This window comes from Arvicanthis niloticus, chromosome 17, assembly GCF_011762505.2.
Source record: "Arvicanthis niloticus isolate mArvNil1 chromosome 17, mArvNil1.pat.X, whole genome shotgun sequence".
Lineage (NCBI taxonomy): Eukaryota > Metazoa > Chordata > Mammalia > Rodentia > Muridae > Arvicanthis > Arvicanthis niloticus.
Genome location: NC_047674.1, coordinates 17,178,467 through 17,200,545, shown reverse-complemented (window position 1 = coordinate 17,200,545; position 22,079 = coordinate 17,178,467). Strand labels below are relative to the sequence as shown.

At 46.8% G+C, this 22,079-nt stretch overlaps 2 protein-coding genes across 16 annotated transcripts in view; one reads left to right on the top strand and one right to left on the bottom strand.

The window, feature by feature from the left end:
* Positions 1-9,232, top strand: part of Dgkd (diacylglycerol kinase delta) — a 90,378-nt gene extending 81,146 nt beyond the window's left edge. For 5 of the 6 annotated variants that reach the window (XM_076914841.1, XM_034521721.2, XM_076914843.1 and 2 more), the window contains 8 exons: positions 744-878; positions 1,228-1,379; positions 2,695-2,806; positions 2,884-2,976; positions 3,742-3,861; positions 4,797-4,926; positions 6,053-6,183; positions 7,046-9,232. In XM_076914841.1, coding sequence (XP_076770956.1) covers positions 744-878; positions 1,228-1,379; positions 2,695-2,806; positions 2,884-2,976; positions 3,742-3,861; positions 4,797-4,926; positions 6,053-6,183; positions 7,046-7,135 — 963 coding nt within the window. In that variant the 3' untranslated portion in view covers positions 7,136-9,232. The remainder of the gene's footprint in view (positions 1-743; positions 879-1,227; positions 1,380-2,694; positions 2,807-2,883; positions 2,977-3,741; positions 3,862-4,796; positions 4,927-6,052; positions 6,184-7,045) is intronic. The other variant, XM_076914842.1, reaches the window with a different exon arrangement.
* Positions 9,233-9,645: 413 nt separating this feature from the next.
* Usp40 (ubiquitin specific peptidase 40) overlaps positions 9,646-22,079 on the bottom strand; it is a 73,986-nt gene continuing 61,552 nt past the window's right edge. For 6 of the 10 annotated variants that reach the window (XM_034521717.2, XM_076914835.1, XM_076914837.1 and 3 more), the window contains 7 exons: positions 18,896-18,990; positions 17,075-17,193; positions 16,329-16,394; positions 14,798-15,008; positions 14,577-14,672; positions 12,997-13,091; positions 9,646-11,406 (listed from right to left, as the gene is read on the bottom strand). In XM_034521717.2, the coding sequence (XP_034377608.1) occupies positions 11,310-11,406; positions 12,997-13,091; positions 14,577-14,672; positions 14,798-15,008; positions 16,329-16,394; positions 17,075-17,193; positions 18,896-18,990 (779 nt within the window). In that variant the 3' untranslated portion in view covers positions 9,646-11,309. Of the gene's footprint in view, positions 11,407-12,996; positions 13,092-14,576; positions 14,673-14,797; positions 15,009-16,328; positions 16,395-17,074; positions 18,991-22,079 lie in introns of those variants that run through there. The other 4 variants (XM_034521719.2, XR_004608553.2, XR_013104598.1 and 1 more) reach the window with 4 other exon arrangements.

Sequence of the window (22,079 nt, the reverse complement as noted above, 5' to 3'; positions counted from 1 at the left end):
GACCCAAGGATGAGAGATGCCTAACTAGGACCTAGAGGCAGCCCCACTCTGCCTCTCTCTCCCACTGAGTGCTCTGAGTCTTGCTGAGGTAGAAAAGGCCTGGCTGAGCCTGGTCTGCTGCAAGAAGCAGTGCAGTGTGGACATGGATCTGTCTGTGGCAGTGAGTAAGCCCACCAGGACTTGACAGATAGCTGAGGCTAGCCAGAGAGGGCAGTCAGATCAGGGCTCCTGGCTTTAATTCTGACAGCATTGAAGAGCTGGTACAGGTCCACCCACTATGGGGCTGCAGGGAAGGAGTGACTATACATACAATGCAGTGCTGATAAAATCTGTTGGGTGAGATTTGCTGGTGTCTTCCTGCATTCTATTGATCCTAAACAGTCAGCTGTTTAAAGTTTACCTTTTTGTTTCGGGGCACATTTTTGTAAAAAGAGTTGCAGAAGCCTCATCATCTGCTGTTAGACTTTGGTCTGCCCTGGGATGTTTACATCTGTCAAGGACCATGACTCTTTGACTCCTTTAACCTGATATCCCTGTCTGCACCCAAGATCTTCTGGATCTACCTATCCCAGATGTCTGGGGAGGAAACAGTGGAGCCAGAGGGGGCGACAGAGCAGAGGCTAGAAAAGAAGGGCCAAGTAAATGGCTGTGGGTAAGGGTGGGAGTGCAGACACTCAGAGAAGCAAGGCCTATGGGTACTTTAAGTCTCCTGGCATGGGAATAATAGTATGGCATCTGTTCAGTGTCGCACAGTGAAAATCTCCATCCTGGGGGATGAGGGCGTGCCTGTGCAGGTGGATGGGGAAGCCTGGATCCAGCCACCTGGGTACATTCGGATTGTGCACAAGAACAGGGCACAGACTCTGACCAGAGACAGGGTAAGTGCAATTGCCAACAAGGCCTGGGGGGTCTGGGTTACCAGTGGCTTCCTCATGGGCTCATCTGTACATTCATAAAAGAGACAAAGGGGTTTCATCTTTGTTCTTGGATTTCTCTTCACCATAAAGAAATTAACTGACATAGTGGTGTGACCTGTAGTCTCAGTAATCTAGAGACAGAGACCAGCTAAGGTTATATAGACATGTTCCAAAAGACACAAAGTTAAATTAACATCCTTTCCATACATAACTTTTACCTTGCTGAACCACTGTGTGCTGTGGGTAGATGGTGTGCCTACCCTCTGGAGGGCACAGGAGGAAGTCTGACCCTGGGTTCCAATTATCTCAGGCCTTTGAAAACACCTTGAAGTCTTGGGAAGACAAACAGAAATGTGAGCTGCCCCGCCCACCATCCTTTTCCCTGCACCATGAGATCCTGTCTGAGGAGGAAGCTACCCAGATGGATCAGTTTGGGCAGGCAGCAGGGGTCCTCATTCACAGGTAGGCTCTGCTGTGTTCCTTTAGACCTTGCAGATTTTGTGGCCTGGTCCTGTTTGGTGGTCTGCTTTACTGTGGGGGTTGAGCCTGACCTCCCTGGCTTAGTTTGGTTCTTTAGTCTTCTTGTTTATTACTCAGGCTTGCACAGTGAAGACGTAAGATGCACAGGGATTTTTCTGAGCCACTAAAGCTTTAAATCTCATGCTGGGTTTCTGAGAAAGGCCACAGACTGCTCTAGAGAGTAGTGTGCACCCTGCTCTGGTATTTATACAGGAAAGTCAACAGGCTTTTTCTTGTTTTAGCTGTGGTTTACAAATGGTCTGTAGACCTGCTGTTGTCCTTGTGGCATTGCCACTGTAGGCTCCTCCCTGCTCCGTTGGCCTCTCTAGACCTTCTGTCCTTTCAATAGCTTAGCCCCTCTCAGCTCTCAGGAGTGCCCTTGGCTGTCCATATCTTGTTTCTCTTTGGCTTTTTCTTTGGCTCTGGCTATGGGTTCTCTGTGTGTTCTTCCTGGAAGAACAGAGTTGCCTTGTTCTGGTGAGCAGAGAGGCTTCAGGCTGCTTAGCAGGCCAGTTTCTCTTTGGTCCTTGAGGGCATCTCTAGGCACCTGTGCCTCCATGCTGTTGTCTCTAGGCAAGCAGCTGATACTGGTACAACCCCATTCTGCTCCTTTTCATGCCAGCCATGTTCCTCTAGCTCTTTGTTATAGAAACTGTGGCTCTGTCACCTTGTAGCTCCTGGTAGCCCAGGAAGCCTGGCTGCTGGGAAGGCATGCTTACTAGGTCAGTCTTCTGAAAGCCACAAGTAGCTTCCCACAGCATGTGCAGGTTGCTCTCTAGCTTTTCTCCCAGCATGCTCTGTCCCAGCCGACCTCCCCCAGCTTCTCTGAGATATCCCTGGTTGACTCTTGGTCTTCCCCAGGCTGGTGTGGCTTAGAGCTCATCAGCACACCAGGCTTCTCTCTCCAAAGGTGAGTCTGACTCGAAGTTCCAGAGTGTCTCAGCATAGTGCAGCATCTGTGTCCCCGAGTTTATTGATTGCCAGCCTGCATGCAAAGCTGTTTGCTTGCTTTCCATTTTATGAGAGGTTTTATTTTATATATTTTTCTCCCTGGAAAAGCTAGGATTTGGTATTAGATTTCCCATAAAAGTCCACTATTTGTTGTTATTGGGATGTGATATGCCTGTGGCTGTTACTGAGAGGTCATCATGGCAAAGCTTCTGTCTCCACTGGTGTGTCATACTATCCCCATTGCATATGTCCTCTGGATGTGTTCATAAGCAGTGTATAAGGCCTGACACATGCCTCTTTCCTTCAGCATTCGGGAAATAGCACAGTCCCACAGAGACATGGAACAGGAACTCGCACATGCTGTCAATGCCAGCTCCAAAGCCATGGAGCGAGTATACGGCAAGCCCAGAACTGCAGAGGTACTTAGTCTTTTTGGGTTTGGCTCCTCACCTTTACAGCTCTTGACCTTTCATATGGATGCATGTGTTCTTCTCAGGGGTTGAACTGTGGCTTTGTTCTGGAGATGGTGAATAACATCAGAGCCTTGCGCAGTGAGACAGAGCTGCTGCTGGCTGGGAAGATGGCCCTGGTGAGCTGATAATCAACAGGAGGGTTCTGGCTGTATGTGAGGTGTATGTCCAGTGTGCTAGACACGTAGGATAGCAATTTTCAGTCCAGGGTCCTGAGCCTGAAGAAAGGGGGCTCAAAACCATGTAGTCTGGCCATTGGGTTGTAGCCAAACTCTTTGACAACGTCTCAGCCAGCCAGGGTGTTATCAGATATTAAAGATGCCTTTAACAGTGTCTGTGGCTAGGTGCCAGTCATAACACCGGTGTGCTGCACTGTCACCTGTCTCCACTCAGCATGTGAAACTGGCTGCTGAGTTAATCCTTAGTTCAGTGGGTGGGAGTGGGGGGAGTTGCTGGGCCCTAGGAGCTTGCTCAGATGGCTGGCCGCTAGCCTGCATATGACATGGAAGAGTATTGCTGGAAACCCTCAGACTAGTACTGTCTTACCCTCCACACCAAAGAGGTACTGTCCTGAATGCCCAGATGTTACATTAGCTGCCTCCTATGCTTGTGCAAAAGGAGCGTGTGACAGAACCCACAGGGACTGCAGCTGGCTAGGTACTAGGGTTGCTGCATGTGGCTTCTCTAAGCCAGAGCAGAGGTCCACCCGTCCTTACCTGTTCCTCAAGGAAGGGACATTCTGGGCTCAGGCCTTACCTTAGCTTCAGTTCTGCTAAGTTTTTATAGCAATCAAGGTTCTTGGTCTAAGTCTTACCCACCTGCTTGGCTGGTCCAGGTTTGCTGTGCTTAATAGCTCTATTTTTCTCTCCCTTCCTCTGGAGCAGCAGTTGGATCCCCCTCAGAAGGAACGGCTCGGGGCTGCCCTAGTTGAGATGGACCGGCAGCTCAAGAAGCTGACAGACACTCCCTGGCTTTGCCAGCCCATGGAGCCTGGTGAGGAAGAGGTATGTGGGTCCTGTACATGGTTACAGGGTTTAGTGGCTCATGCCATTAGTCCCTGTGTGCAATGTAATCCTTGAGGCTTTATAATTGAGGCAGCTAGTTTGCCTTCTGGAGACTTCTCTACTAAAATGGCCTTCAAGGCAGGGAGAAATTTAGAAATGGAGGAAGGAATTGAGAGTTGCCAATGAAAAGTGATCCATGATGAATGGGTCCTCACTGACTCTGAAACAGACAGGACTTGGGGTGGAGGGGTGGAGCAGGGGAGGAGGAGAGCAGGTAGCAAGAGATGGAGGAGCAGTGGGCAGCTTCTTGGAGATTGGTGACAGGAACTCAGTTGGTGTGTCCATTCCCCATTCAGTTTGATCTATGGGTACTTAAGAGATTCTTAATTGTTGCTTATCTGATAGTTTAAATAGACAGGGACCCAGGGCATCCTGTTCCTGGATAGAATCCACCTACAGCAGGAGACAGAAGAGGGAAGCATCTGGCAAGGATAAACCTAAGCTGCCTCTGGGATTCTGGTGTCTTAGAGATGGAACAGAAAGAGCCAAGAGAAAAAGTCATCTTGGCCTCCTATAACAGTGTCCTCTTTAACATAGTTACAGGAGATAAATGATATGAAACACTACCTCTGTCCAGCTTAGTCTGTTGGAACCTTTGACAGCAATATGTAAAAGTTAAGGATGAAGATGTTGGGACTGGAGAGATGGCTTAGTGTTTAAGAGCACATATTGCCCTACCGGAGGACCTGAGTTGGTTGCCATCACGCAGGCGACTCACAACTACGTGTATAACGCCACTTCCCTAGGTACCCATACAAATGTAGAAGAACAGATAAGAGTATAAAACATTTAATTAACAAAGTATCTCTTCCTACTCCCAACCCCCAAGTATAGATTAGATCTTGGCAATGAGTTTCTGACTCTGTGTTTCTTAGTCTCTCCAACAGAATGTGATGCTGGATCTTACTAAACGCAGCCGCAGTGGTAAATTCCGCCTTGTGACCAAGTTTAAAAAGGAGAAAAATAATAAGAACAAAGAAGTTCACAGTAACCTAGGAGGCCCTGGTATCTGCCCCTCTCTTGTGTCTCTCTCTCTGGCTGTCAAGGCCCAGTTCTCCTGGTCTCTGCTTTTCTCCTCAACAGTGAGGCTCTTTCTCTTGGTCTTGTGCTATAATCCCTAGTAACCTTGGCTATACTAGTCTGTCTTAATAGCTGTAAGACCGTACCTTGCTTGTTTCCTCTCTATCTGGGTACTGACTGATGTCATGCTTTGCTTGAACACACCTTCCATGGAGACTGTGGGGTGATGGGCAGCTGAGCTGACCTGCCTACCCTGAATTTGGGGCTGGAAGTTGGGAGGACAACAGGAATGACGAGACGAATTTGGAGACACAAAACTCTAGACTCAAGACTGCTGGAGTTCTCTGTGCCTGTTTCCTCTAGCAGGCTGCTGATTCCCATTTAATTGACTCACTGATCAAGGTTCTTAAGCTTGGCCCTCCAGGCCACCAGTGATTGTGGGTGAAGAATCAATGGGAAATGGTGCTAAAGAACATTTTTTTCCCTTTGGATCAGTGAATTGGGTCTTTAAATGTATCTCAGTGGTTGGCCCTGAGTACTGTGTCTGGCACCTTTAGAGGCCAGGGCTGTAATTGGTATGGCATTGGTGTGGCATCTGCTACCATTCAGGGAAGTTCCTGTTTGATTATTTTTGTCTTTGCATATTTGTCTAGAATTGGTTTATGTGAATGATGGTGGATCTGACTCTGCATGGCCTAAGTCTCTGTACATCTCCTGTAGTGCTCCAGCTGTGAGCTCCTCTAGAAGCTGGAGGAGATACTGGCTTTAGTCACAAAGATGTCCCCTTGTTTGGTGCTGTTTAATTCCTCTGGGACACAGAGATATCCAAAAGGCTGGTCACCTACCCACAGGAGTAATCAGCACTTCTGCAGTGCATGCCCCTCAGGAGGGTGGCTCGCTTGTCTTCTTTATACTGCTGGAGCACAGTGTCTGTGGCTGGGTGATGGTTCTGGCTTTTGGGGACATCTTGGGTGGCATTGCTGGAATGTCTTGGGTGTTGGCTGCTGGATGCATCTTGGGTAGCACTGCTGGGTGTCCTGGTGTTGGCTGCTGACTACTTGGCGCTGGGCTCTGGGCATTCACTGCACTCGTGCTTTTCCGTCTCTGACAGTTCACCTCTGGGGGACAGAGGAGGTTGCTGCCTGGCTGGAGCACCTCAGTCTCTGTGAGTATAAGGACATCTTCACGCGGCACGACATCCGGGGCTCTGAGCTCCTGCACCTGGAGCGGAGGGACCTCAAGGTACTTCACAGGTGTCTTCCCAGAACCCACACCTGCACTTTACACACTCCTTTCAACTATGTTCTTTTCCCTGACTGCATCCTAACATCACTGGTCATCAGTTTTTCTTGAGCATTTTGTGTGCCCCAAGGTACACAGGTCTTTGATGATTCCCTCTGATACAAATAAGCAAGGCCAGGTGCAGACATGATGGGAGGAGAAGCCTTGGTCTTCTTATACACAAAACCTTAATTTTAGAAACTGGAGGATACTGCCCTGTGGTCACAGGTTTAGCTGACAAGTTCTAGGTTCTAGTGGTTGTTGGCCCACAATGCTCCACCGTGAGTGAAGATGGAAGAGTTTGCATTCTCAAGGCTGGTTTCACAGGCAATCACTTGGCTCCAGGGCAGCTGCTGCCACTTCACCTCACAGGGAGAAGGGCCAGGTGGTTCATCCTCCCATCCTTGTGCATGTGTGGTCAGGTGCACCCACTGCACTTGACTCACATAGCCAAGCCCTGGCCTGCTCAGCCTTGCAGAGCTGTCTCTGGGTGGGCATTGCTTCTGGTTGTGTCCAAAGGCCATGGGGGCCTCCTTAACTGGTAGCTCTCCCAACACCACCCACTTGCTGACAGGCCTCTGTTCTTTGTCTGCTGGCTGTCCCTCACAACAGTAGTCTTTGTAGGACACAGGAACCGTGCATTGGGTGTCTGCATGACTGACATTTGTGCTGATTTCCTTTCTATTTCATCCATTGCTCATTTTCCTAGTTTTTACTTGAAAAGGAGACTGAGAAAGCTTGTTGGTGGCAGCCCATTTGTAGAGCCTCTGGCCTGAGCCCTCTTCCAAATATCCATGTTGCCTGTCTTCCTTCTCTGTTGCAGGACCTTGGTGTGACCAAAGTGGGCCATATGAAGAGGATCCTCTGTGGGATCAAGGAGCTGAGCCGGAGCTCCCCTGCCGCCGAGGCCTAGCCTCTGCGTTCTCTGCCTGCATCCTCCGCTCCTCCCGAGACTGAGACCCAGGGAGGACACTGCCAGCACTCAGCCCCTGGCCTTTCTCATGGTGCTATTCCTTTTGTTAGTGACAGAAAGCCGGACGCCCGTTGGTAACAGCTTTGGAGTCTTGAACATACCAACACAGCTACCTTTGAGAATACTTTCCTAGCTGCAGTCATTTGGGGCAGACTGTGTCAGGTTCACTTGTGGCTCTTGCTAACCTGCCTTGTGGGGCCTTGTGCGCCACAGGGAATGTGGTGAATGAAGCCCAACTGCCCAGGACCTGGCACCCCTGAAGAACCGTCTTACCTGGGGCACATGCTCAGATTGTGCTGTCCACTCCTTTTCTGTGTCCTTTATTGGTCATACTGGGTTGTACCATCTTCTGCCTCTATTGGCTCTCAGAAGCAGAGTTGGGTCTGGCTTCAGTGGCCCTCACCAGAATGTTCTCTGTGCCTGCTACCCACTCTGTGTTTCTTTACAGCAGCCCCGCAAAGGCAGCCCACTGCTGTTGCCCCCTTTGTTCACAAGGTTTCATTGTTTTAAAAACAAGCTTATTTACTTTCCTGGTTTGAAAGTGGCATGGATGTGTTTCCAGGCTTGTTATAGTCTGTGAGGAAGAAGGAAAGCCTTCCTGCTTAGGGCAGGCCTCAGGACACTTGGTTCTCTTCCCTCTTGTCCTCGGAGCTGTGAGCATGTGGACAGCCCATCTCCTCAGGATGCTACGGGTGTCTGTAGTCTAGTCTGGGGCAGATAAGGATATGAGTTAACACTGACTTAGCATTCCTGTGGAGACAAGGCTTCCTGGGGGGCTGGAAATGACATATGCCACGGGATAATAGTCAGTAGGGGCAGTCTGGAGCCATCTTGGGTGGCTTCTCATCTGCTGTGAGGTTTGCTGTCCCAGGAGGTGCCTGTGAGGCCTCTGACCATTGCTGCTGCCCTGCCACTATGTGCTGAGCAGAACTGGCTCTGAGACCGCAGGTGGCACTGTTGGGGGCAGAAAGCTCCCCAAGGCCCAAACTACATCCTGTGGCCAGTTCCTAGGTGAAGACCTCTGGGCTTCACTGCCACTGACTTACCCTTCTCTACTTTCAGAGACAGCAGTCCTCCACAGGGACTTGTGGAACGGCTGGAAGGGGCTGTAGCTCAGCCCTGCAAGGAGGAGGGCTGCTGGTCTGTGGTCTTCACCAGAGATTACAGGTCTGTGAACTCTGCCAGTGCTTCCCCGTCTGACATGGGAAGGAAGTGCTGAACTTGGACACTGGGTAGAGTCTGCAGCAGCTCCAGCAGGGAGGCAAGGTTGACCTGCTGTTTGTTCTACAGACTAGATTCCTTGTTCATCTTCCCTTTACTGATGACAGATCTGAGAGCCCTGGTCAGCAGAGTGGAGTATGGAGAGGAGCCTACAATGTAATTCCTGCTGTGTTCTGTCCTAAGCCATCCATTGTATCTCAGATGTGGGTTGGGAGAATCTCTGCCTTGTGTGTAGACGTTGCTGCCTCCCGGAATGGAAATATTTTTCCACCTGAGATTCTATTTCCCATTGAGTAGTCAGTGTAGACCAGAATGTGGAAACAGGGATAACCTCAGATAATTCAGAGCCTGTACCAGCCAGACCAGCTGAAACTTAGGTGACTAGGGTCCTGAGAAGCAACTGAGGGCAGTGGCCTTCTTGAGAAAGCTTCATGATTGGATGAGGGTGTTAGAAATCATTGTTGTTAACAAAAAAGTGAGAGGTCCAGTCTGAGTGCTGGAGGGACCTGCCAGGTGGCCATGGGCTCTCCACAGATGTGTTCTGGCCATCACTACTCTACCCCCAACACCCGACCCCCCAATCCCACAGCAGTTCTTTAGAGTTCTGGAGAGGGGAGAATGAAGGATCCCAAGGAATTGGAGTAAAGGTTTTGTGCCTGCAGGTGGGGCTAACTTAACCCCTCATATTTATAATCTTAATTTATAGTGACCATCTGGAGCAGATGCCTCTTGTATTGTTATGTACATAGTCTGCATCAGAGAGTTGTAAATAAGTTCTTCTGTGTATAATAAAATAAGCCTGTTTTTGATCTTCCAGTCAGCATTCCTGTCTTCATTCCTGTGCTGACAGTTGCTAACTGTTCTGAAGATAGGCTGACTTGGTGGCTGTAAAGCAAAACAGAGCTGTTGTTGTCCAGGGGTCTGCTGGATGTGTAGTTCAGCTAGCACAGCTCTGGGTTAGTCACTAGCAACAACAAAGACTTCTGGACAACAGCTGCCATCCATGCTCCTTGTCAAGGGGCCGTCAATCACCTTCACACATTGATGTTTAGCTTGCTGGACTGCTGTGCTCCTGCAGGTAGTGTGGCGGTTCTGGTATTGTTGACCTAGAGGGAAGCTAGCAGCTATGAAACCAGTTTTGGATTGTTAGGAAATTCATAGAACCTACCACCATGGCCCTGGCCAGATATTATTCCCCAGAATAGTAAATAGAACCACTCAACAGCCAGTTCTTCAGTACACTTTGCCAGGAGTCTACATTTATTTTAAGCCAAAATATACTCGTTTCCAAATCAGTGTTTGTAATATAGTCATGTTTCTAATATGTCATGTTTATTGACTGTCTAGAGTATACGTGGAGAAAAAGCCATACCCGTTCCTCAGGCAGCAGAAAATAGTGTATGACAGAGCTGAGGACTGCAACTTCAAAATGGTTTATTTTTTTCTTTAATAAAATCTTAGTGTTTTCCCCTGTTTTGTCTACTCTATCTCCCAATTAGACAAAACAAAAAACAAACAAACAAGAAACCAACCAAATAGAAAAGCCTGTCAACAGACTTAGGGTGTAGCCAGCACTTGAGGCATGTCTTCTGTCTCCTCCAGGTACTAAGTGGGTCAGGGAGCCTCTGGCTTCCTGAAAGCAAAGTGTCTGAGCTAGTGTATCAGTATGTATTGCCAGAGGCTGGGGTGAAAGGACAAACTAAGGAACTATGTCAGTTACAGTACACGAAACAGTAGCTAGTACCCAGAGGACTCAGTTGTGGTCAAGTAATGTTTACTGTTTGGGTCTCCCAGAACCCGTTGGTGTGTAGCTACAAGGACATGGCCAGAAAAGGTAAGTAGTCCAAGTCCAACATCTTAGAATACATGTGCTTCAATAGAAGCAGTCACCTAACATGACACGGACTCTGGCAGATGGTGTTGGGAAGACCAGGAAGAGCAGGATTACCTGCTAAGCATCAGCTCCAGAGAAGCCAGTAGAGCTACACCACAATGTGAAAAGCCAGCAGGGGCCAGCTGAAGCCCAGGCCAGAGAAACTTTTTCTTTGTCTTACACCACCTCAGTTCTGTTACATGAAGACATGTAAGAGCTGGTAAGAATCCGATGCCCTGACAACTCCTCTTAGGAATATTTTAATAGGCTAAGTCAGCCTAGGGTCCTAAACCTGCCAGTTCAGTAATAGATGCTGTTCTAGTAGTGTGTTAATTACAGTACATAAATACCAAATCTCTTCAGTCAGTTACCTGTGCTGACTGAGAAGAGGCCTCAGTTTCCCCAGGACAACTGGGAGCCTGGATTTGTTGTGCTGGGCTTCTTTTATGGTCCTGCCTCTTGCCAGAGTGTATAGGTGGTAGACAGCAAGAGCAAGTGAGTGCCATATATAGCCATTCACAGCTGGCTTAGAAGTCCTACTTTGAATTTGGCCCAAGAGGAGACACGTGGCATATTGAGGGCTGGAACTGGGAATGAAGTCAGGACACACATCCTTTCCTTGCAGCTTCAGTGAGGTGTCAGAACCAGATGACTGACTGGTCACCTCACCAGTGGGTAAGTAACTGACCTTGTGGCTTACCTATCAGATTTGTCCTCTTTGAGCAACTTGCCATTACCCAGAAGTATTACCTTCTGGAAAGAGGCCACTGAGGCCAGGTGTGGGAGGTCTGTTCCGGTTAGCAGTGTATGGGTCTGGGCTGGCTCTGCAGCTGCTGTGTCACAGAGCTAGCAATCGGGTGCATTTGCTTGGTCTGAGAAGTGCCATCCCTTCGCCTGTCACAAAGCTTGAGATCACTGGCTGTGGAGGCAACCAGCTTGTCCACCATAAACCCACAAGGTGTCTGTCACAGAACTGACAGGATGGTTCTATCTGGAGCACAGGACATACTGCTGCAGGGGCTATCTGAAGCTCGCAACATGGATGGACAGAGAAGCTTCTGGTCCCCGGGGCTTGGTGGGCATCACATCGCTGCTCTGTGCACGTTGGACTTCTCGGCTGTGGGAGACAGAAGGTATCATTGATACACAATCATGGGTGAGGGGCTTATTTAGTTGTTTTTTGTTTAAGATTTATTTTTATGTGCATGAGTATTTTTGCCTGCATGCCTGGTATGTGTGGAGGTCAGAAGAGGGCACTAGATCCCCTGGAACAGGGGTTATAAATAGTTGTAAACCACCACGTTTACATGTGTGTGCTGGGAACTGAAGTTAGGTCCTCTGCAAAAGCAGCAAGGGCCCTCTCCAGCCCCTGTGTTGAGAGTGCTTAGAATGGCTCCCAAATGAATTCCAGATACTAGGGCTCAAGGTAGAATGGGGTTTGCAAGTTGGACAGATGTTTTTTCAACTGCTCATCTTAGGCCCCAGTTTACTGTCATGTGAGAATGGGGTTCCCCACGTCCTGGCTATACACTGTTATAGGCAGCTGTGCACAATCATTTCACAGCAGAGCGACCTTTTTCTCCCTCACATTTTAAGTTGAAAACTTAACAGTCACAGTGTACCCAAATCATACCCACATGCCTATGTGACAGTTCAGGCAGCTCCCTTTTGCTCCCTCGGTCTCTGGACCCAGAGAACCACCACTCTGACCACTTAGCAAACTCGTCTTCACTGTGACTTCCAAACACACAGTCATGGTACTGTGGCTCCTGGGTCTGGCATTTACAATGTACTGCACCCTCTGCAGATGGCTTCCGTGAGACTCACGCTAAGGCTGAGCTCAGGCCACCGCATTTTCTTGTGTATCATGCTAAAAGTGAGTTTGTGAGGGTACTGCTGTGTGACAGGTGTGTGTTCCCCAGTATTAGGAAGCACCTCCAAAGTAGCGTTCCAGCTCTGTACGTGCTAGCAAAGCCACAGACCTAGACACTGTCTTCTCACCAGTGTGGCATCATTTCAGCGTCATTAATGGATGAGTAGTGGTTTGAATTGACATTTGAGTGATGAATGAGCTTAACTGAACATTTTACCTATGTATGTATTGGCTTGCTGGCTTTTTCTACCAGAAGGCATATTTATACCAGTAACCATAGCTTTTGACCAAGCCATTGTGCTTAGAGACATGTTCTACAGATATCCCAGGATCTGTGTTAGCAGCTACCATGAAGTTCACTCACATATGGCAGCAGAGTGCCATGCTCCCACCACTTGTGATGGGCTGTCAGTGACGAAGGACAAGCATGCTCTCTGAAACGGTATGTAGGTGTCAGTGATGCTGGTCCCTTATGAAGGCGAACTCACATTGAACCCCTTTGGTGGCTTTTGAGTCTGAAAGCCTGTAATAACATTAAGTATCAGAAGATAAGATGGGAGAAAGTGGGAAGCAGTGCAGGCTGGTGAGGGTGCATTATTCCATAGCATGCAAATGGGAGGTGCCGGCCGAACACAGAACATGGTGATAGTAATTCCAATTCACAGTGTTGTAGCTCTGCATAGGGATGAAGATGATGGGGCCTGATGTGGAACACTGCTGGGTGACAACTAGGGCTCTGGAGAAGATCAGATGAGGTGTCTGACAAGGTAGTGAGTATGCCAGGTCTTCATCCCTGGCAGCACTGAGTGGAACATGGCCAAGTCTTAGACTTACCTTTTCTTTTTTTCCAGAGCTAGCCGCTTCTGGTTTTCCTTTCCAATGTCATCTCTGATTGTGCTGAAATCCTCACTATCATCAAACAGGAGATTCTACATATCAAAGCAATAAAGACCAAAGTTTTCAGTTTGGCCTACATTTAGAACAGGCAGATAGTAAACTATCCAAACTAAAAAGAAAAAGAAGATAGTCAGACTTAACTGATTTTCAAAAAATTCTAAATTTTTTGCAGTCAGTATCTATATTTATTTGTATATGTGGGGGGCATATGCATAACGTGCATGCTACAGCACACACGTGGAGATGAGAAGACAACTCTGTAGAGAATGTTCTGTCCTTCCTGTGGGTGGGAAGATGCTCAGCAGGTGAGAGTACTCATGGCTCAAGCATGAGAACCTGAATTCAAAACTCCAGAAACGATGTGGGAAGGTCAGGCATGTTTGTTTATGCTTGCAGCCTTTGTTTTAAGAGGGGACCACCAGGGATTGCTGGCCATCAGCCTAGGTCCAGCTTCAGTGAGAGAATGAAGTAGAAGGTGACAGACAGAGCAGGACACCCAACATCCTCCGCTGGCCTCTGCATGCACAGGTGGTCACAGCTACACACACAAACGAATAAAAATAACTCAGCTATTAAAGCTCAGACTGGCCTGAAAACTGAGAATCCTTCTGTCTCCAACTCTTCAGTGCTGAGATTACACGTGTAAGCTACCATGCCAAGCCATTTGATAGTATTTTATTTAGAGTTAGATTTTTATTTCTTGGGTGTGATGGTTCATATTACCAGTCAACTTGACAGAATCTAGAGTCACTTGGGAGAGAGGCATGCCTATGGGGGATGGTCTTGATTGCCTTAACTGAGGTGGGAACCTGCTTACTGTGTGTGGCATCATTCTCTGGGCTGTACAGAATGGAGGAGGCGCTGAGCAGCAAGCATGCATCTCATTACTCTACATCCTGACAAGCTCCTGTCACTGCGCTTCTCCACCATGATGAGCTGCAATAAACCTTTTCTCCCTTAAGTTCCTTTTGTCAGGATGCTTTATCAGAATGATGGGAAATGAAACAAGGACAATGGTCATAAGCAAGCCGGCTACGTCCTTTATTATTGTCCTTGATAGTGCTGGTCTCAGGGTCTACCTGTTATCCTCACACAATGAATTATTGATCTTTCTTTCTCATTCACTCTCTGAAACAATTTGTGTAAAATGAGACTATCTGGTAAGCTTCTCTGAAATATTTGATCCTTGATTCAAAATTATAAATTCACTTTTTTCTAAGTCTTAACTTTTATTACTTAAAAACATTCCATATTTATTTTGCTTTCTGACTCTGTGCTTGTGCCTTCAATACTTTCACAATGATTTTCTGTTCCTCAATAAGGATCCTGTTTGATCCTGTCACAGACACACTTGGCACACAGGGAACTACTATAGGCCCTGCTGACGTGCTGCTTTGTCTTAGACAATCTCATAAGGACTTTGGGTCTCACAGCAGAAACCCCTTGCAGTCTGGACCATCCTGAGTGCCTCTAAGCACTGTCCCCGGAAGAGTGATAAATTATTCACTTTAACCCACCTTAATGCCAATAGTGTCTCCATCTTTCAAGTAATATGGTCCCCCTTGCAAAGTATCTTGATTTTTCTTCTTTTTCCTTTTGGCAACTTGCTGATTCTATTGGAACATCAAATCAATAAAATTCAACTTGAAGTTTTCACTGGACTCTCTGCCACTGTGAAAGACTTTTGCTCTAATATCAGGTCAGTCAGCCCTGGTTTCTCTGAGAAAGTCCGACTTACCCAGCTAGATATTGGAAGCCACTCAAACTTTTCAGGAAAATATTTGGCAATTTCGATTTTTTCCACAGGAAGAGAATAGAAGTCAGCCACTCTCTGCCTCAAGGAGCTAGCAGTCCATCCCCTGGTGGTGTCCCATACCAGGTCTGTTGCCAGGGAGTAGGCTCTCTCACCAGGGATGCGTAGCTGTGTCCTCAGTAGTACATCCTGGGGGCTACAGAAGAGCAAAGCAGACACAGGGCAAAAGCACAGAAAAGATGAATACTGCATAGTGTGATGGGCAAGGCTCCCTACCCTTCTCCAGATCCTGAGAGGTGCTCAGATGGAGGTGGAGACCCCTCCCCAAGTCTGCAGAAGAGCTCCTGCAGCAACATGCTGAGGGGCACAAGGCTACTCCACTGTGAAAGCCACATAAGCCCTGCATATTATCTAGAGTCAAGTCACCCTAAAAGGGGGTCAAAGCCATTTAGATTGTCTGAGAAACTCATAGGACAGTCACTAATGTGCATAAAGTACAGATTATAAGTGTGTTGGAAAAGGCAGTTTTACTAGCAATCACAGCACTAGAAAAGTTGTGAGCAAGATGACCCATTTTCATTTGCCAACCAGGAAGCATCTAAATGATTAATATTCATGGTGTATTTACAGGTGAAATCAATACTCATGAGCTCTGCATATGGGACCAGAAACCACCAGAAAGCTTTCACAGAGATGAAACATTTAAGAGATCCAAAGTATCCACACAAGTTGGTTCCTGATCTTTCTGCCTATAGAAATGCTCTTAGAAAGTCACTGGGGTTGACTGAGGGTCAGGCCTGGATGGAAGGACAAGTTTTCCAGAACAGTAAGACAGTAAGAGCAATCTCAATTACAATGGGGAGAAGAAAGGCAAGTACTTACTGATACTCATAAAGTTTGTATACACATTTTCCCATGTGAAAAACACACATGACACTTTGATTACAGATGATTTTGGGTGCTTCATTAGGCTATAAATAATTACCACATCACAGATAAGATTGTAGGTCTTGAGGGTGTAGAAATGAAGAAGTGAACATAGTGTTTGCTCTCATAGGCACTTATGTCCCAGACCAGGAGACAGACACCTGGAATCCATCTGAGCACACAGTGGGAAGAGGTGTCTCACTAGCAGACACTGGGAAGAAGCAGGACAGGCAGAATGGTGGGCGGCACTGTAAATCACAGGCCCTGGGAAGGGCTGTGTGGCTAATGCCTCAGGTTGTCAAGGGCTCAGGAACACCTTGAGTATGACAGAAAAACTAACAGTTGCTGCTGTTACCCCAGAGTGAGTCATAGGGAAGCCATACAGATCTCTAGAATACAATCTAGTTTGTTTGTCTGAGGCAGGTTCTTGCTGGATAGCCCAGGCTGGCTTTATGGTGCTTTCCTGCTTTAGTCACACCCAGAATTGTGGGACAATTCAGAAGCAGGGGAAACGGCACACTTCTGATCAGGCTCCTACATTTTCAGGAAAGCCACCACTCTGTGGGAAATGTGCAGCAAACTTCCTTACCCCAAGTCCTCCTCCTTCTGAAGGAGCTCTAGACAGAGCTCTGCTCTCCGGCCCAGTCTGTACTCCCTGGGAATTGAAATGGAGCAACTGCGTAAGTCACTGGGTTTTCTGCAATCCCCAGGCCCCAAATCCAAGTATTTTCCTGAAGGAAAGGAGTGCTTTCTGAATGATGCAGCCACAGGCACTCAGGCTTTCAGAAACAAAGAGCATCTACAACACTGCGGCGGATGCTGCACGGACACTGGGTCACTCCACTACACAGGAAGGCCCAGCTCTGAAGATGGCAGACAGCAGATGGCATCTAAAGATGGCCACAGTTGGTTGTATTGCTTTTTGGTTGATAATCAGACAGACATGAAAGAATGTGTTAGGGCAGCTTTTGCCAAAGGAAATCAAATGCTCCATACACACCCATTAAAGATTTCTGGAGGTGGAGCAGCTGGTCACATGTGTCCTGAATATCAGAGGGCTCACTTTAACTTCCACATCACTCTGAAGTCCTTCAAGTTATGGTCATGTGGTCATGAGCACAGAGAAAATGCACAGTGCTATGTCTGGTCTTAGTATGGAGAGGCTGATGTTCTCCCCGAGTTAACTTGGGACAAGAAGCATATTCAACTGACTAGTTCCTAGGGATGGTTTCCTGGGATAATCAGACTCATGGGGCAGCTTCCCTTATAGGCCCATCTTGCTTTCTATCCCTACCGTGGCAGCAGGAGGGTGGCCAGGAATCCAGAGACACTTACTTGAGCTGCCGCCAATTAGTGCGCAAGAGCCTGCTGGGGCGCTTGCTCTCCACTGTCCAGACTCTAAGCAGGGCTGTGGACTGGACAGCGAGCTTGGAAACAGAAGGCAAGGCCATGGCCTAGAAAAAGGAAGAGACATATTGCCACTGATTTTGAAGGTGCCTGAAAGCATCTGAGTGAAGCACTACATGGTTGAGGGATGAGCACCTCTCTGTCAGTGTCAGTAATTCAATCTATTAGAAACTACAGGAGAGCTGGCTGTGGTAGGACATGCCCACAATCACAACACTTGGGAGGCAGAATGCAGGAGGACTTAGGAGTTCAAGGTTATCCTTAGCTACATGTTTGTATTCTAGACCAGCCTGGGATACATCAAATCTTGTCTTAAAAAGTCAAAACATTACAGAAATATCTGTCTTAAATGAAGTATATCCTGGTACTTTTCATATTCCTTTCACTGAAATAGACCAGAAAAATGAGCCTTCTATTTTAAAATCCAAGTTAAAAAAAAAAACAACCCTATTTTACTATTTTTAAAATTTGAGACAGGCTCCTGTTCTGCAGCCCAGTTTGGATAATCCTCCTGCCCAACCTCTTGGACACCGTATATTACAGTACGGTACTGGCATTCATGGCGGAAAAACTACTGTTTGTTGTTTTGAGACAAGGTCTCTCTATGTAGTCCTGGCTGTCCTAGCACTTACTATATAGACCAGGCTGGTCTTGAACTCACAGAGATCTACCTACTTCTGCCTCCCAAGTGTTGGGATTAAAGGCATGTGCCACTACATTAGAATTGAAAAACTTCTTAATCATGTTTTTACAAAGTCACTTAACCAATTCTACATGGGTGTGACTCATATGTACAGAACCTGCTCAGATAAAGCAGGGGCTCATCTTTAGCTATCTACATGAACACAAGTCTGCAAATATAATCTGTTCTTCAATGACAGAACACTATGGCTCCAACAGGAGGCCCATACTGTTTGCTCTAATTCTATAGGAGCAGGTAGCTTTAAGCACCTTTTATACTGGAGATGCAGTATAGAAAGCAGCCTTTGTTCAGTTTTTCACCTAAAAATGGCCATCTTTTATCTTTCAACTGAGTACAAGGAATAAAAAGGTCTTCCCATTTGTTTTCATGGAAATGACACTTGAGTTTTTCTTAAGTAGGATTATTTCTTTCACTGGGGACACAAAAGAGGCCACTGCAGGTCATAACTAGGTCCTGAATCTGTCCCTTTAGTAACTGCATGTCCACCACAGTCTAAGAGGACAAGATACCGTTTCATCACTGGGTGCTATCCATCATCCAGCCTTCCCATTTTGTATGGTGAGATGTGACACACAAGACAACAAAGCGTCCAGGTTAGGATCCTAACACAGATAGCTCTCTGTTGACTAAGGAAAACCCATACAACACAGCTTGGAACTGATGACACTTAACAAGTGGATCACAATGTACAAACAGTGTAAATGAAGAGATAAAGGGATGCTTTATAAATGATTCACGAAGTCATGTTTCTTCAAAAGTCAAAAGGAACATAAGCCACAAGCTTCCGAGGACCATCCAAACACAAGCACAGCATGCCTGTGGGAACTGTGTGAGTGGGAACCACCGGGCAACAGCACCAACAGATACCAGAAGTGCCTGTGTTGAATGTGGGCTGCCTGTTGGTACTTACCCCTGACCATGGCATTTAACACATGCCATATCAGGACAGACTGTAATTGGGGGAAGAGGAAATAGAAGAACAGATTAATTAATATCTCCCTGGAAGAAGCCATATCAACACCAAAGTATGTGGGAAGGGGCCTGACCTGAGACTTCAGTTCCACCAAGGTGGCCTCTTCTGAGATCTCTATATCTCCCAAGTAGAGGAGAGAGACTTCTGTAGGTTCGGGGCCAGGAGCACCTTCAAAAAGACAGAGATGCATGTTTGGGTAATTGAACTTTACCTTATGTTTCTGAAGTACGTTGACATGTTCTCAGACTATAAACAGGCTCACTTAATGTTAAGCCTCTAACCAGAGTCCTACGCATGTGCTCGTGACTTCACTGTCAATCAGCAGTGATTATGCTCTCACCTTGAGTGACGGCTCACTTATGCTCTCTCCTTGAGTGACCGTTCACACTTATGCTCTCTCCTTGAGTGACTGTTCACACTTATGCTCTCTCCCTGTGTGACCGTTCATACTTATGCTCTCCTTGAGTGACTGTTCATACTTATGCTCTCTCCTTGAGTGACCGTTTATACTTATGCTCTCTCCCTGTGTGACCGTTCATACTTATGCTTTCTCCCTGTGTGACCGTTCACACTTATGCTCACTCGACTGTTCATACTTATGCTCTCTCCTTGAGTGACCGTTCATACTTATGCTCTCTCCTTAAGTGACCACTCACACTTATGCTCTCTCCTTGAGTGACCGTTCACACTTATGCTCTCTCCTTGAGTGACCGTTCACACTTATGCTCTCTCCCTGTGTGACCACTCATATTTATGCTCTCTCCTTGAGTGACCGTTCACACTTATGCTCTCTCCCTGTGTGACTGTTCATACTTATGCTCTCTCCCTGTGTGACCGTTCATACTTATGCTCTCTCCTTGAGTGACCACTCACACTTATGCTCTCTCCTTGAGTGACCGTTCACACTTATGCTCTCTCCTTGAGTGACCATTCACACTTATGCTCTCTCCCTGAGTGACTGTTCACACTTATGCTCTCTCCCTGTGTGACCACTCACACTTATGCTCTCTCCCTGAGTGACCGTTCACACTTATGCTCTCTCCCTGTGTGAACATTCACACTTATGCTCTCTCCCTGTGTGACCGTTCACACTTATGCTCTCTCCCTGATGGTTGCTCTGCCCCACTCCTTCCTGCCTCACAGAAGACTACTGTCAGGATACTCTATGTTCTTCTCTTTCTCAGAACACTTACCCAAACTTGCATTTTTCTGTGTATTTCCCTGTGTGTGTGCATATTTAAGAGCAGGCTTTGAAGCTGGAGGGATGGCTAGTGGTTAAGAGCACCGTCTGCTCTTCCAGAGGTCCTGAGTTCAGTTCCAGCAACCACATGGTAGCTCACAACCATCTATAATGGGATCTGATGCCCTCTTCTGGTGTCTGAAGACAGTTACAGTGTACTCACAGACATAAAATAAATGAATAAATCTTTAAAAAAAGAGCAGGTTTTGTAAGGGGAGACAGACTGTCATGGTTGTTTATCTATCTACCAATGTCTGTTATGATGGATTCTATATGGAAAAGGTTCAGGAAATATTCATGGAATGAATCAAATCTTAACAACAGGATCTATGTATGCTTGAAAATAAAACCCAAACCAAAAGATACCACTTAGCTGGTGGCATATGGCTGTAATACAGTGCTTGGAAGCAGGCATAGGGAGACCACCGATGTCAGGGTCATCCTGACCTATAGCCTGGGCCAGTCAGGGCTATACAGCAAGACTCTGTAAACTTGGTGGCCAGTGATGTGGCACAGCAGGTAAAGGTGCTTTTCTGTGAAAGTTCAAGTTTCCAAATCCATGTAAAGGTAGAAAGAGAGATCCAGTTCCACAAAGCTATCTTACAGCTTCCACATACACCCCATGCAGATAGGCATACACAATAATTACAAACAGAACAAAACAAAACAACATGGCAGGGTGGATGTCAAATGTTCTCTCATGGAAACACTACTAACTAAAATTTAGGCTCAGGATATCCATACTCATTTCTGCTACTTACATTTCTTGGATTACTATGGAACACCTTGAGAACGTATACTAAGAAATTATAGGTTGATTCTACATAATTAAATGAAGTTCTTTTCATTTAATTTTTATTAAATTCTGTTTATTAAATTCTTGCTTTTAGAGAGAGGGTCTTACTGTGTAGTCCTTGGCTGGCCTTGATCTTAGTCATCTTGCTTCAGCCTCCTGAGAATGGGGAGCACAAGTGCATTCTACCACTTCCAGGTTACCAGTAGTTCTTATGTGCCCCCAAAATCTAAAGACTGAAACAGTTCCACTGTAACACAGAAGCACTACCCAAGGTGAACTTTACCCTTTACTAAAAAGAGATGTTACAGTATGTGAGTACACTGTCGCTGGCTTCAGACACACCAGAAGAGGGCATCAGATCCCATTACAGATAGCTGTGAGCCACCATGTGGTTGCTGGGAATTGAACTCAGGACCTCTGGAAGAGCAGTCAGTGCTCTTAACCACTGAGCCATCTCTCCAGCCCTACAACCATGACTTCTATCACCTAGATATCTTTAGAACTACTGACAGTGAACTAATATAGTCTAATCGGAATAATTCTCTGCAGATGCCACAGCTAACACTTAGAGAAGAATTCAACTGTTTTACATGAATTTCATTGTGGAGGTTTAAGACATATGAACAAATATGGTTATAAGATGTAGCAATCACACTATATCCCTAAAGAGGTGGGCCTGCCAAAACACATGTATCCTCTTTACCCACACTTACAGTGAGGAAGCACACTCATTACAGTGAAGGGAAACTCTGCAAAGGCAGTTCCTCCCCTGGTGTAAAGTAGTGTCCACTGTGATACATGAGCTGCATTCTGAGTGCAACAGCAAGTTTATGCTGCCTGTACTCCAACAATTCAGCGGAGATGACACCTGAGGAGCAGCTCCTGGGGTCTTTGGTATACTCAGAAAGGCCCCAAACTATCCAGTGCAGGTCTAGACTCCAGCTCTGGTTTCTGCTCTTGTGGTCATGGGAACAGTGAGGCCACAATTATGTGGCCCATGACAGTAAGTGGGGCTGTTGCTCTGAGGCTCTTGAGAGCTGCCACATAAAAGGTCTTTGAAAAAGTAACAGGTATTAGTAATACTCAACATCTCTGTGCTAGTTTATTTTTTAGTCAACTTGACATAAACTAAGGTCATCCGGGAAGAGGGAAATTCAACTTAGAAAAAGGTCTCCAACAAACTGTCTGTAGGCAAGCCCATGGGACATTTTCCTGATTGTG